The sequence below is a fragment of the Schistocerca gregaria genome, chromosome 1, assembly GCF_023897955.1.
Source record: "Schistocerca gregaria isolate iqSchGreg1 chromosome 1, iqSchGreg1.2, whole genome shotgun sequence".
In the NCBI taxonomy this organism is placed as follows: domain Eukaryota; kingdom Metazoa; phylum Arthropoda; class Insecta; order Orthoptera; family Acrididae; genus Schistocerca; species Schistocerca gregaria.
Genome location: NC_064920.1, coordinates 321,261,150 through 321,277,223, shown reverse-complemented (window position 1 = coordinate 321,277,223; position 16,074 = coordinate 321,261,150). Strand labels below are relative to the sequence as shown.

Genomic DNA, 16,074 nt, shown 5'->3' with positions numbered 1-16,074 from the left:
TTTTTCTTACCTGACGTTGCTGCTGAGGAAGCATGAATTGACACGTTTGGATGAGCCCCTGGTGAGTCACCAACAGGGGCCCACAATATATCACTGCCAACAGTACACTGGTGGACTGTTCCACCACTCTCCCCAATTGAGTGGCTATCACTGACATCTGCAGTAGGTGCTTCAGAACTTCTGTTAGAATCCTGTCCAGCTGTTACTGGTACTGTAGCAACATCTCCATCATTGGAAACAGACACAGCACTGCCTACTGAACCAGATCCTGCCTGGCTAGTAGATCCTGCAGTCAACACAGTTGTTGCTGCTGTTGCTGCCAACGGTACAGACGTATTCCCTGTTCCAGCTTGAGATGTGTTATCTGCCTCCTCTACAACATTAAAATACTAAAATGAATCAGTTGAAAAATAAAAAAAGAATATAAAAGGAATTATGTGAAACTAATCTCTCAGAACTTTTAACTGAGGCCACTATACAGGAAAGAAATAAATGGTCTCATTTCAGTATAAAATTAATTAATGATTCACTGTTGCATCAGCATCAATTATAGAAAAATAAACAACAATCAGTATCTAAAGGTATAAACACATAACTGAAAACTCATAGGTAATTATTCAATATCATTACAATAAACCAAAATGAGGCTTTTGGAGTAATAAGCAGGGAATGACTTAAATCTTTTTCAAAATATACATTTCGCACTGAAAACAATTTCCAACAACACAACCTCAATTCTTTTTATAAATAACCAATTTCAACTGTCAGAAACGTCAATCTTCAAATTCATTTGCTGTATAGGATTTTTTTTTTTTTTTTTTTTTTTTTTTTTTTTTTTTTTTTTTTTGACAACACATTTTAACTATTTTACCAATTGTACTCAACCCCAAGCAATAAAAAATATTGTTGTACTATGTAAAACGAACCAGCAGAGGCAAGACTTCCTGTTTACTTCTGATGTCACAAAAGTACATGCACGTTTTCCCTGGCACTACTCCACTTGTTGAGATCTAGGACTGTAAACCTAGTGCTTAGGAAATTATTGGCACAACTCCCACATAAAGATCAGTTATAATGTGTTTTTAATAAAACTATAATAACTGCTGCCAGTATTATGCTGCTCTTTTCTAAGATATTAACTGTAAAACTAGAATATAATTCATTACGTACTGTTTCAAAGCAAGTTTTCCATCAAATTTTATGAAATCAATGAATTCTGAAGTACACACCACTGCACTTAATTACTCAAAATGCTACGAAAGTGTCAGCAAAGAAACAATATTCTGAAAGTATACAGAGATATAACATATTTAAATGTTAACAAAACTACTAAACTGTATGTAATTGTAGTACACCACTTACTAAACAAGAAACTGAAAACAAAATCGCATCTGCCTGCAAAAACCATCTGAAATGTATCCTTGCATTTTGAATACTCTGAAATAATCTGTGGTTTGACAACTATCGATCCACTGATAACTTTGATGGTAATGCACTTCATAAAGACGCTTGCTGATAACACACAGTATATTTGAGATAACTTGTTTACATTGCTTATCATGGTGTTGTGTCCACAGAAGAAAGTGGACACACTGGAAAAATGGAATAACATTGCATAAAACAAATTTTCAGCTAAATCCATCAAAATCTTCAAGAGTGATTTCATAGAGTTCAGGAAGCCATTCTGTTAACATAATAATATTAATAAGAAAGATTGAAAAATGTATTGAACATATCAGTAATGACAACATAATTCATTGACCGAGTTGGAAAGGTAGAGCAAAAAAGAAAAACTGAAATTTATAACTTTCTATGTAGTTCATAATATTTAAAAAAAAAAAAAGAGCTATTCTTACAAACCTGATGTTTGTGTGCAGTGAGTTTTCACATGGACTGCCAGGTATTGGACTGGGCTGTGGGAAGCCCCACAAGGCAGTTAATTGTGTTAGGTATGCTATGCTACAATCACTTTTTTGCTGGCAGTCCATAATGCACATTATGAAACAGTATTTCACATTGTAGTGATGTGTGTAATAAACTAATTCATTGTTTCGTAAAATAAATTATTAGCTAAGATGGAAATAATCATGGTGTTTCAACATTTTCGAAGCTCTGCTGCTTGAAAGAAGATTAGACTTACCTGAAGTGTTTCCAGTTCCTGTTGTTTCTCCATCACCATTTTCCTGGCCTGCAAAATTAAAGTGTAGTAAGTATTCCATAGGGTTATCATTTATTTGCTATACTTAATTTCTTTGTGAATCTAATTCTCTACAAACTAAGCATTTTAAACAGTTAGCCACTTATTTCACAAATCATATTGACAATAAACTAATGATATCTGCCAGACATTTCATTTCTTGGGTAGACAGACAAATGGTTTTATAGCTGCATATTTCACCCTTTTCTCAGTCATAGTTAGATGCATTAAAAGAGTAGTGCATATCATTTTTCTCTCTAGTGTTTCACCTGTGAATATCTCTCTTACTCTCAAATTCAGATGAATTGTTGATAACAAACTTCATAACTGAATAAATGCACTGTTAGGCTGTGTCTAATATTCCTAGCTGCTTAAAGTGAAACCTACAATATGTACATATGTGCACCCCACACATAATTCTAATTACTTTCTTTTGTTCAATGAATACTTTTTGTCTAAGTGAGGAGACATCTCAGAATATTATTCCACAAGACATCAATGAATGAAAACATGTTAAATTACTAACTCCTGTGTCCTCAAAGACAAAAAATATTCTTACAACAGAAGTAGACAAAGCAAAGTAGTAAAAAGTAAGGCTGTAAGTGGCTTGTTGTATGCTCCTTACCTTCTGTCTCACTGTCATTTGTGCCTTCCTCCCAATGAAGAAGCATTGTGAGATTATACTTTCAGATCACTTGTGTCGACATAATCTGAAAATACAGAAACACACATTAAAAGAACTAATAAATAATTAAAAATAAAATTTCATGAAAAATTAAGAATGCATCAATACCTTGTCCAGTATGAAATCATGATAGCTGCTACCAACAAGAAAAATAAAATTACCAAATGATATAAACAGAACAAATGAAGAAAACTGGAGTCTGATTCATAAGTAAAAGGCACAATAATTAAAAGGGAATGGCCATATCCACATATACTAAGTGAGAATAAGTATCTCCCCCCCTCTCTTTTTCCACCTCTACCAGTTACAAATCCACTTCCGTTCAAACACAAACATTACCAGAAACAACTCAAGTTTATCTGAGTTATTTTCATGTTTGATGGATCATCTTGCACAGTTAACCACAATGATATAGAATGAGTCATTTCACATTCATATCACAAATCGATTTGTAAAAATGGATACATGCTGAACATTTTTAAGGTTTTTTTTTTATTTATACATGTGAATTAGAAATTCCTACCCACTACCTTTTATACATTACAATAAGAAATTCTTCTACAGTATGGAGTGAGTTGTCAAGGTGAAACATTTTTAGTTTGTTTTCCAATTTTACTTGCTGTCTGGCAGACATTTTATGTTACTGAGCAAGCGATCAAAAAATTTTATTGCAGCACTGGGTACCCCTTTTGTGCTAAAGAAACCTTAATTTGGAATAATTAATTTCATTTTTTCCTTCTGGTATTGTCATTCTGAACATCATTGTTCCTTTTGAACTGTGGTGGATTATTTACAACAAACTTTGTGTGTGAATAAATATACTGTTAAGCAGTAGTCAGAATATTCAACTCCTTAAACAGATGTCTACATGATGATCAAGGGTGAGTACTACATATTATTACTACAGCATATTTGTGAGCTATGAAGACGTTCTTTCTTAAAGAAGTTTCCCCAAAACATTTTAACAAATGCCATTATTGAATGTAAATATGCAAAATATGTAAACTTACTGATTCATCTCTCCCCAAGATATGAATAATTCCAAGTGCAAATGTGGCTTAACTAAGTTGTTTTAGGAGTTCCAAAATGTGCTTCTTCAGGTTTAAATACTCATCAATATGGACACCCAAGTATTTTGAAGCTTCCATCTTGTTTACTATTTCCTCAGGTTGTATAACACTTATCATTGCTATAGCAACTGAAAATGTTGTGTATTTTTAGAAAACTATTCAATGATACTTATAAGAAAATTGTTTACAATTTATTTTGTTTCTGTACCTATGCTTGGACTGATTCAATACTAGTGTCATCTGCAAAAACAACTGATTCTGGTAACTGTACATTACATGAATGATTATTTACATATATGAAGAGTGATATTCGACCAAAGACTGAAACTTGGGGAACCCCACATGTGATTTCTCCCTAGTCAGAATCACGTGGCCAATGGCCTTGCTGCAGTGGTAACACTGGTTCCTGTCAGATTAATGAAGTTAAGCACTGTTGGGCTGGGCGAGCACATGGACAGGTGACCATCCGGTCTGCCGAGCGCTGTTGGCAAGTGGGGTGCACTCAGCCCTTGTGAGGCAAACTGGAGAGCTACTTGATTGATAAGTTGCGGCTCCGGTCTCGTAAACTGACATATGGCTGGGAGAGTGGCATGCTGACCACATGGTCCTCCATATCCGCATCCAATGATGCCTGTGGGCTGAGGATGACACTGTGGCCAGTCGGTACTGTTGGGCCTTCATGGCCTCTTCGGACGGAGTTGAGAATTATGTACATGAACTACATTGGATGAACTACTAAGTACAACTTACTGCATTCTTTAGGTTTGATAAGACATTATCCACTGGTTGGCTATACCATCAGTCTCAAAAAATTTCAGTTTGTCTATGAAAATATTGTGGTATATGCAGTTAAAGGCCTTGGATAAAGTCACAGAAAATACCAACCGGTACTATTTTATTATTTAACACTTACAGAATTTGGTTAATGAACATGTAAATCACTTTCTCAGTAATGCTACTGTTCTCAAACCCAAACTTTGATTTGCTGAGGATATGCATCCTATTGTTGCAAGGTGAGATACTATTCTAAAACACACCACTTTCTCTAAAATTATGGCAAATGGTGTCAGCAGTGAAACAGGTTTGTAGTTATTGACATCTCTCCTATCACCTTTCTTGATTAGGGATTTGACAACAGCATATTTCACTCTCCCTGGAAGAATGCCTTGAACTAGTGATGCATTACATAATCCAGATAAGACCAGACTTATTATATGGGGACAAATCCTTGGTGTTCTATTGGAAACACCATCAAAACCAGATGAGTGTTTATTTTTAAGAGAATATATAATTTTCTTGGTTTCAGTAGAAGTTCATGACACATTCATATGACCCAATATTGTGAGTGTTACTTTTTTAGTATGCTGTTGTGATTTCTCTCTTGCACTTCTTGACCCTATACTTTCTATTACATTTATGAAATGACTATTAAACATATTTGCTACCTGTGACTCCTCATTTATAGCCCTTCCACTCAGTTCAGTAGTCATGTTGTTATCCTCTGTGGGTGGTTGTCCTGTCTCTTATTTCACTACACTCCACATAGCCTTGGGTCTGTTGTCAAAATTACTAATTTCTGACATTATGTGCATGTTTTTTTGATTTTTAATCAACATTCTTAGAAATTTCAAGTAGTTTTAGTAGTTTTCAATTACTACAGGATCTCTACTTTTTCTTACCAACAGATATATTTCCATTTTCCTTTCACAGGGTACTTTAATCCCTCAAGTGAGTCAGAGTTTTTTCTTCATGTCTGTTTAATGTTCTTCATGATTAGTTTATGTGAAAAACTATTTTCAAATAACTTTATGAATGTATCATGGACCAGATTAAATTTTACGTTAGCATTTAATTCATTATAAACTTCATCCCAGGTCACCCACAAAAAAGCATTCTGAAAACACTTGTTCTTGAGTTATTAACTATTTTAACTTATTTCAACAGAGGAATATTCATATTGCAAGGCACTACGTTATTGATCCTAACTAACTGTGCATCATGATAAAAAGAGAGCATTTGTTATTGGATAAACAGGTATTTTCTTGTTCTGAACTTCACCAAAGAAAACATTATCAATTAGATCCAACCATGTTGATAAGTTAATTGTTGTTGTTGTTGTGGTCTTCAGTCCTGAAACTGGTTTGATGCAGCTCTCCATGCTACTCTATCCTGTGCAAGCTTCTTCATCTCCCAGTACCTACTGCAGCCTACATCCTTCTGAATCTGCTTAGTGTAGTCATCTCTTGGTCTCCCTCTACGATTTTTACCCTCCATGCTGCCCTCCAATACTAAATTGCTGATCCCTTGATGCCTCAGAACATGTCCTACCAACCGATCCCTTCTTCTGGTCAAGTTGTGCCACAAACTTCTCTTCTCCCCAATCCGATTCAATACTTCCTCATTAGTTATGTGATCTACCCATCTAATCTTCAGCATTCTTCTGTAGCACCACATTTCAAAAGCTTCTATTCTCTTCTTGTCCAAACTATTTATCGTCCATGATTCACTTCCATACATGGCTACACTCCATACAAATACTTTCAGAAATGACTTCCTGACACTTAAATCTATACTCGATGTTAACAAATTTCTCTTCTTCATAAAAGCTTTCCTTGCCATTGCCAGTCTACATTTTATATCCTCTCTACTTCGACCATCATCAGTTATTTTTCTCCCCAAATAGCAAAACTCCTTTACTACTTTAAGTGTCTCACTTCCTAATCTAATTCCCTCAGCATCACCCGACTTTATTCGACTACATTCCATTATCCTCGTTTTGCTTTTGTTGATGGTCAGCTTATATCCTCCTTTCAAGACACTATCCATTCCGTTCAACTGCTCTTCCAAATCCTTTGCTGTCTCTGACAGAATTACGATGTCATCAACGAACCTCTAAGTTTTTATTTCTTCTCCACGGACTTTAATACCTACTCCGAATTTTTCTTTTGTTTTCTTCACTGCTTGATCAATATACAGATTGAATAGACTACAGTCCTGTCTCACTCCGTTCCCAACCACTGCTTCCCTTTCATGCCCCTCGACTCTTATAACTGCCATCTGGTTCCTGTACAAATTGTAAATAGCCTTTAGCTCCCTGTATTTTAACCCTGCCACCTTCAGAATTTGAAACAGAGTATTCCAGTCAACATGGTCAAAAGCTTTCTCTAAGTCTACAAATGCTAGAAACGAAGGGCTGCCTTTCCTTAATCTATATTCATAGTAAATCTTAGGGTGAGTATTGCCTCACGTGTTCCACCATTTCTATGAAATCCAAATTGATCTCCCCCGAGGTCAACTTTTACCAGTTTTTCTATTCGTCTCTAAAGAATTCGTGTTAGTAGTTTGCAGCTGTGCCTTATTAAACTGATAGTTCGGTAATTTTTACATCTGTCAACACCTGCTTTCTTTGGAATTGGAATTACTATAATATTCTTGAAGTCTGAGAGTATTTCGCATGTCTCAAACATTTTGCTCACCAGATGGTAGAGTTTTGTCAGGACTGGCTCTCCCACAGCCGTCAGTAGTTCCAATGGAATGTTGTCTACTCCGGGGGCCTTGTTTCGACTCAGGTCTTTAAGTGCTCTGTCAAACTCTTCACGCAGTATCGTATCTCCCATTTTATCTTCATCTACATCCTCTTCCATTTCCATAATATTGTCCTCAAGTACATCGCCCTCTATATACTCCTTCCACCTTTCTGCTTTCCCTTCTTTGGTTAGAACTGGGTTTCCATCTGAGATCTTAATATTCATACAAGTGGTCCTCTTTTCTCCAAAGGTCTCTTAATAAGTTAATTACCAAGATCAAATTGTGGGATCCAATTAAGATTTCCAGATCATTTTTCCTATCACAATCCTTCGAAAATCTACATTAAAGTAACCAAAGAATATGCTTGCTGTTGCCTGTAGCACAGTAAGGATTCCAGATTCCTCATAAACAGTTCAAGATTTCCCAGTGGGGATCTATATACAGTTACAATAAAAGTAAACTATTTTTCAGTATTAACTGAGAAGCACACACTTATATGAGCTGTCACTAAAAAACCTACTTGTCTGAACGTTTATGAACTTGTGTTCTGTTTTGATATATGTAGTAACTCCTCCTCCCATATTAGTTTCCATGCGTAAGCTCCTAGAGAGTAATACTTTACTTGTAACTTACGTAACTCGGTGATAATGTGGTGCTCATACAGGCATAGGTTTTCTATCTTTTTAGAGCTCTCTTAATTTTCTGAACAGTCAAGAAGCTCTTCTGCCTTATTTCTCAATCCTCTTAATATTTTGCTGAAATAAGCTAACCATACTATTCTGTGCATTCTTAAGCATTTTGTGGAGCTCTTCTGTTATTCTGACTTCTTTCAAAACAGGGTGCCTGAATCTTGATTCTATCCTAGAAAAGGTACTTCTCTGACACCAGTAACGACAGGGATTTTTCTTTATGTAATAGTGCCCCCCATCCCATCCCCACCCCTCCCCTCCCCCCCCCCCCCCCCCCCACCCCAGTACATTATCAGCAACTCAGCCAACCTATCTCTTTCCCTTTGCAGGCTGTGTCTAGTTTATTCCCATCTCCACCTGTAGCAACAGACACTGTGCTCATATAGGATTTATTTTCAGTCAGCTTCTCAACCCAGTGTTCATGTGGCTCACAGAGGTGTTCACCCAGGGCTGGTCATGGCCCTTCAGGAACTCCACAAAACTCACATTTGTGTGTATAGCTGATACTCATATTTCATCCAGGTCACCCCTAATACTGTAATTATTGTCCTCAGCCAAGCTGTTCTCTGCTCCATCTACTACAGTAACCTGATCCTCTTTGCCAGAACCTTTGCACAAATTCCTTATGTCCTCCGTCATGTGGCTGAGCTAGCACTCGGCTTCACAAAACTTGTGACCTGGTTCCTTGTTCCTAATTTATCCAGTACCATTTGTCCTACACCAATCCCATGACTACTAATTTGCAGCAGGACTGTTTTCTTCCTAATCGCTTTTGGCACAAACCTGCAACTCTGCTGCACCCTACTGGGACCTACAGGTGGATGAGGCTCTTCCCTTCTTTCTTACTTCAAATAACAAATCAAATTTGTTTGATACTGTAAGCTCAAATGCAGATGAAGTAGAAGAGCTGTTCCCCCATTACCCACTGTTTGTCCTCTTTGCCCAGATCCCATAATCCCTCATTCAATCTATCTAGCTCAAATTTTGCATGATCTATTTCAGCCTGAAGGGCACAAATCTTTTCCTTCTGTTTAGCAATACTCTTATTTGTTTTGCACACTCTACAGTTCCACGGGAGAGCCCCACTGAGTTCTCCATTCAGTTCCCAAGTAAATAAAAACCCACAGTCTACACATGAGGAGGAGTTCCTTTGTCAATAAAATAGCAATACCTGGGGTATTGTTTAAGCCAGTTTGAAATTAGAAAGTCCTTCAAACAGTGAAAACATTTTAAAAATCTAATAATCACAGAATATCATTTTCACAAGTAATATGAGCATTATATTAAACACTGAAAGCATGCTTTATGCTCATTAAATTGATCGCATGTTGTGTTTCTCATTGGCCCTATCAAAGAAAAACTTCAAGAGACCATCTGATGTCATCGTCATTCTGATAGCTATTTTTGAAACTAAAAAGTCAATGCCAAAAAAAAAAAAAAAAAAAAAAAAAAAAAAAAAAAAAAAAAAAACCCTCCTATGTTTGAGTCCCCATATTTCCTTCATACCAACTCACTGATCTTTTAATAGTAAAGACTTGATCCCAACATAATTGCATCACATTGCACTGCATCTAGAACTTAAAAGTGAATTATTCCACAACACCAAACATCAGAAACTCCAGGTACGAATATCAACAATGTAGGAAAAGATATATTGCTACTTATGTAAAGAAGACATGTCAAATTTCAGACAGGCACGATTAAAAGACACTTACATAGCTTTTGGCCACAACCTTCGTCAGTAAGGTCACACACACACACACACACACACACACACACACACTCACACACACACACACACACACACACACACACACAGGAGCACACACGTGCATGCATGCACGGACACCTAAGCAAGCACGCCTCATGCACACATGACCACCAACTCCAGCATCTCGGGCCAGAATCAGAATGTAACATCACGAGGGATGCAAGCAGCAATCTGGATGGGGTGAGGAAGGGGAAGGGATGAGGGAGGGGGGGGGGTGTTTTTGGGGGAGGAGACCAGACAGTGAGTTCATCAGTCTCATTGGATTAGGGAAGGATGGGGAAGGAAGTCAGCAGTGCCCTTTTCAAAGGAATCTTCCCAGCATTTGCCTGAAGAGTTTTAGGGAAATCATGAAAAACTAAATCAGGATGGCAAAAAGCGGGATTGAACCATTGTCCTCCCAAATGCGAGTCCAGTGTGCTAACCACTGCAGCACCTCATTCAGTATGGGGAAGGGAGGGCAGTGTACAAGTGGGGAAAGAGATGAACGCTGTCTCATGAACTGTGCAGGGACTAGACTGCCAACAGGCACAGTGTCAGGAAGTTGTGGGGCAGGGAGGTGGGAGAAAAAGGAACAAACAAGGAGACGAGTGGGGAAAAATGGGCAGACGCATTGGCAGTAAGCTGCAAATAAAGAGGGTGGGAGAAGAGAATGGGGAGGAGATAATAGGACAGAAGGGGTGGAAACTGTTGGGTGGAGTGTTTGGGTGGTTGAGGCTGGGATAATTATGGGAGCAAAGAATGTGTTGTAAGGATAACTTGTATCTGCACAGTTCAGAAAAGCTGGTGGTGGAGGGAAGGATCCTGATGGCTCTGATAGTGGAGCAGCCATTGAAATCAAGTCCATTATCAACCAGGTATCCACCAAGATGAATGGCCACCACCAAACTGCAGCCAAGAGCAAAGTAGACCACCCTGTGGCACAGAGCAAAGTAAACCACTCTGTGGCACAGCATGCAGCTGAATATAACACACATGATTTCAATGGCTACTTCACTACCTGAGCTGTCTGCATCCTCCCCTCCACCACCAGTTTTTTCTAAACTGCACAGGTGGGAGTTATCCTACAATACATTCTCCACTCCCATAATTTTCCCAGCCTCAACCTACAGTTACATACTGTCCCCACATCCTCCACCCAATAGTTTCCACCCCTCTCTTTTATCATCTCCACCCTATTCTTGTCTCCCACCCTGTTTATTTGCAGCCCTCTGCCAGTGCATCTGCCCATTTTTACCCATTCCTCTCCTCGTTTGTTTCTCCCCCCCCCCCCCCCCCCCCACCTCTCTGCCCCACAACCCCCTGACACTGCACCAGTTGGCAGTCTACTCCTTGCACACTCCACCAGACAGCGTTCATCTCTCTCCCCACCTGTACACTACTATCCTTCTACTTCCCCACCACATCCAGACTGCTGCTTGCATCCCATATTATGTTGCATTCTGGCCCGAGATGCTGGAGTTAGCAGTAGTGTGTGTGTGTGTGAGGTGTGCCTGCTTGTGTGTGTATGTGTGTGTGAATGTTGCCTGTGTGTTTCTCTTTACTGTCGAAGACAGTGGCCAAAAGCTATTTGTGAGTTTCTTTTAATCGTGCCTGTCTGCAACTTGATGTGTCTTATTTACAGTAAGATGCAATCTATCTTTTCCTACATTGTTATTATTTCACAATAAGGATGACATTCATCTGCTTTGGTTGGAATCTATGCTATTTTGACCATTTATGATGTATCCAAGTTGTGTGCTTGAGTGTGGTAGCACTCCACAGTCATGAGGAGTTTGACTCCTTATCTGGCACACAGCTTGAAATGATCAGAAATCATAAAACGGTATAAACTCCACCAACAGAAGAATAATGACAATTACAACTTTAAGGCTGCAATTAAGTAACTCTATGGATAGCACCCTATTTCTCTGTAACTGGCAGTCAGCATGTTAGGAGAACTTGTGTGGATTATAAATAAAACACAGTAGGCAGCAACATGTTGAAGCTTCAAGCTTGTTTCCATGCTGTGCTTGTATAGGCCAACTAGTACCGGCCCTATTTATGACAGGTAGGAGCTGGGTGTGAGTCTTGGTCTTGAATTAAGTTTTAATTTGTTGTTATCATAGTTATGGTGTGTCTTTATTCACAAATACTGATACGTGAAACTTAAAGTGCTGGTCTGAAGAGGTGACCTGTTTCATTGTTTAACCATATCTAAAATAACAATTTTCCAATCTGTCAGCTACACATACTGTTACAAGTTATTGAATCCTAGCTGCAAAATATCTCACTATTTCACCATCTTGGCTGGTAGCATACGGTATATTTAATACATAGATTTATATTGCAATCAAATATTTTGATAAGGTTATGACACTTTTACTGGTATAAATTGTTATTTCTTCGGAAAGTTTGTGGAAAGAAAAATATTTGAAATATTGTGTTGAAAAACTTCATTGTAGCTACATGTCATATGTTGTGACGTCTACACGAAACAAAATACAGAAAAAGAGAAAACACCACTTGCTTTCTACTTCTTCTTTTGTTTCCTGTAAATCTTTATTCAAATTCCCTTTGCACATTACTTCTTATACACTTTTTCATAGACGACTTATTTTCTAACTACTTCATATGACATCTCAACAATAGATTTTTTAGACATTAGATGTGTTCATATTGCTTGCTCTCTACTAGCCTTCTAAAACAAGTGCTGGCTATTAACACAAATAATGACCATAGGATATTGAGAAAATTTTGGTATTACAGTCATTAAAATTATTATTATTGCAACTTTATGCATCAGTCTTTCATTTGAGACAGAAACAGGACATTATGTTACACCCGCCATGTTTCCACAAAAATTGATCTTACAGACAGAATTGCAAAAAATAATCACATTAAAAAAGAGTAAATGGATATTGTACTGCTTGCATAACACATTCTCAAAAAACAGGAATACATAAATTAGCTGACAAGTTTAAATGCACATCAAAAACTTTCAAGGAGATAATGCACAAAAATTTCTAATGGCAGAAATGCAATAGTAGATGCACGAAACAATTTTCTTTAGAAACAGATGTCTACTGATGGTAAAAGGAACTACTGCTTGATTTCAAGAGAGTTCATGTTATTGGTCCTTTTCATACGAAGTGGATTATTTTTATAATGTCTTACATTAACGTGAAAAACTACTGCTTCTCATTAAACATACATGGTTAATATTGATGTTCATTCTAAAACATTTCCTTTCAAAATATACAAAGGAAGATTAGGTTTTAACGTCCCATCTGGAATAAGGTCATGAGAAACAGAAAACAAGTTCTGACTGGGGAAGGATGAGGAATGAGATCAGTCATGTCCTTTCAATGGAAACATCCCAAATTCCATCTTAGGTGATTTATGGAAATTAGAGAGCATCTAATCTGGATGGTTGGATGAGTATTTGAACCATTGTTTTCCTAAATGTGAGTATAGTACTTTACCAATGTACCACCTCACCTGGTCTCATAACATGAAACAACCAAATTTTAACACATGTATCACTTGTCTCATCACGTAACACTTGATTTGTGCATACATGGGTTTACATGGGTACTTTGGAAATCAAATTTTGAAGAAAAACACAAAAGCAATTAAAGATATAAGGGAAAATCCTATAAGTAAATCAGACAATGAAAAGATTAAGAAAACCACCTATTGTTTAAGGTAGAGACAGAGCACTGAATACGAACATAAAAATATATTTTGTGTGTTGGGAGAGGGGGCAGGACAAATAAGTAATGTTCCATTTTTTTAAAAAAAATTATGACATGAAGTGATAGATTATGTAATAAGTCAAAGAATAGGAATAAATGCAAAATCAGACTACTGCGGTTATAAAATAAATTTGTGTTTCGGCAATGCATAATAAGCAATATGAAGTCCGTATGATCAAAGAAAAAGCACATATAACAAAACACACATACTGATTCTACTCAGACATTCTGGGAATAAAATACACCTAAAATGTCTAGTAGTGCTTGCAATCAATCCAGAAGTTGACAGATACATAGATGGATACAAAATGTGGCACAATCACAGCTGTAATGGGAGCCTGTGATACTATGAAATTATTTCCCTAAAATAATGATTACAAAATGTACCAGTTGAGAAACTAAATTTTCTCCCTCTTTTGAAAATAAAGTGATGTAGGCTGTTGTAAACATTGCCTACTCCTTAACATTTCCAAAAAGTCATATATATTTCACAGATATCAAGTCTTTGGTGGTCTCCTGTCTCAGCAAAGAATTTATTACATGGTTTGTAAATCATATAATACCTATTATCATACTGAAACAGTTAAACCATTTTAATGATGCTAAAGAGTAACTGATTGATTGAGATTTAATACACAAGACATCTGAAATTTGAGTTTCTGAGCCTCTGTACTAAGTATAAAACAGTTCCTCTCTGAATAGTTTTAGCAAATTTGTGAATTCCCATCAAATTACATACCGAGTATCTGCAATTTGTGTTGCAACAAAGAGAAAAAGGCATTTTACATTTTGCAGAAGATGGAAATTCACCAAGCAGCTGCACGTTTTATGAAATTTATTAGTGGACATTGGTTTAGCTTTAACTTCCAGAAAGTTTTAATTTCTTTTATGCTTCCATAATCAGGAATGATATTCTTCTTTTGACATTTTTTATTAAATTGTAGACTTGTCACAATATCCATTTCATTTTAGTTTGTGATGAAGACATTTATAAAGGTGACACTTTACCTGGTAACGTAAATTTAAGCTGGTGTATTTCCACATACTGGCTGCTAGCAGAGGAGGGGGTCTGACACTATGTTATTCATTTTTATATTGAGAGAAAGTTCACCAAGCACTTAGAATTTTTATGACATTTAACAGCTAATGAATTTCATAAAAGCTGTAAGTACTTATTGGATTTCCTTCCCCTATCAAATGAATGGCACAGCTATCGACCCACGACACTCAACCACTAAGTGGAAGTGCACCAAAATCCTTTACAGCTGTTTATCTCTGTAACCACAGTATGTTCCCTGCACATTTGTATTAATAGATGACACTGAAACAGAAGGTTGCAGTCCCTATAACCATTTCTAGAAGTCATCCCATTTTTATCAACAAATATCTATTTGAAGCAAGAACCATTGACTACATCTTCACGCAGTTTTCAAAGAGCTTTCTGGAAGAGGGAATATTTTTATGCTCAATCCACGTCAGCAATAATTTGGGACAAAGGATTCTGGAAAACATGATTAAAGAGAATGAAATTGCTGACACCTCAATCAAATCAAAATGAAAGGTGTAGTAAATTTTATGTACAGAATTGAGTATGAAAAACCTTTTTGATAGATGGCTGTCACATTTGTTGAATGCTGGCTGGAGCAACAATAAAAACAAATTTCTCATTTCACTGATATGTTACTTTAGATGAAATGTGATTCTATTAGTTAACTCCAGAAATAAACAGCAGCCAGTGCAGCATGTAGAACTAAGAAGTTTGCATCAAAGATAACACATTTGACTTAACTTCCAAGAGATTATGGCTAATGTGTTTCAGATGCAAAATGGATTCATCCAAAGTTTTCTGAACCAAACAGATTGAAAAAAAGATAAAATTCCTGTATTGTCAAGTACAAAAAAAGTTATATCTTCTGGACAGTGAACCCGCAACAAAAGTCCTGTCACGACAGGAGAACTGCATGATGGGAAGGGAAAATTGCTGGAACATGCACCCTTTCCTCAAAACTTGACATCTTTAAACAATGACTTACTCCCATAACTAATGGAATTTGTGGCTGAAAATATTTTGAGTTAAAAGAAAAGGTAATGGATGCTGTAGTTTGGTATTTTAAATAACCTTCTAGAATTGTTTTTCATGGATGAAATATATTCATTGGAAAAATGTTGAACAAAGTGCACGGATCTATAAGGGCACCTCACAGAAAAACCAGTGTGTTGTTCTTTCACTGGAAAACAGTCTTGTCCTCAGAGCCCTCTGACAAATGACTTCGTCCAAAAACTAAGTCTGTGACTTTTCTTCACTACACGACTGTGTGTTTGTCAATATCTCTGACATTCAAAACGCAGTTACCTAACCTCATACAGGCTTTTCCTTTGTTCTGGGAATAAAGGGGGGGG

The 16,074-nt window shown here is 37.0% G+C and overlaps 1 protein-coding gene across 2 annotated transcripts in view; it reads right to left on the bottom strand.

Annotated features, from left to right (window-relative positions):
• Positions 1-16,074, bottom strand: part of LOC126343774 (protein furry) — a 1,073,323-nt gene that overhangs the window by 1,050,153 nt on the left and 7,096 nt on the right. The window contains exons 1-4 of one of the 2 annotated variants that reach the window (XM_050001967.1): positions 2,991-3,018; positions 2,823-2,907; positions 2,141-2,188; positions 11-373 (exon numbers count right to left, since the gene is read on the bottom strand). In XM_050001967.1, the coding sequence (XP_049857924.1) occupies positions 11-373; positions 2,141-2,188; positions 2,823-2,868 (457 nt within the window). In that variant the 5' untranslated portion in view covers positions 2,869-2,907; positions 2,991-3,018. Of the gene's footprint in view, positions 1-10; positions 374-2,140; positions 2,189-2,822; positions 2,908-2,990; positions 3,019-16,074 lie in introns of those variants that run through there. The other variant, XM_050001966.1, reaches the window with a different exon arrangement.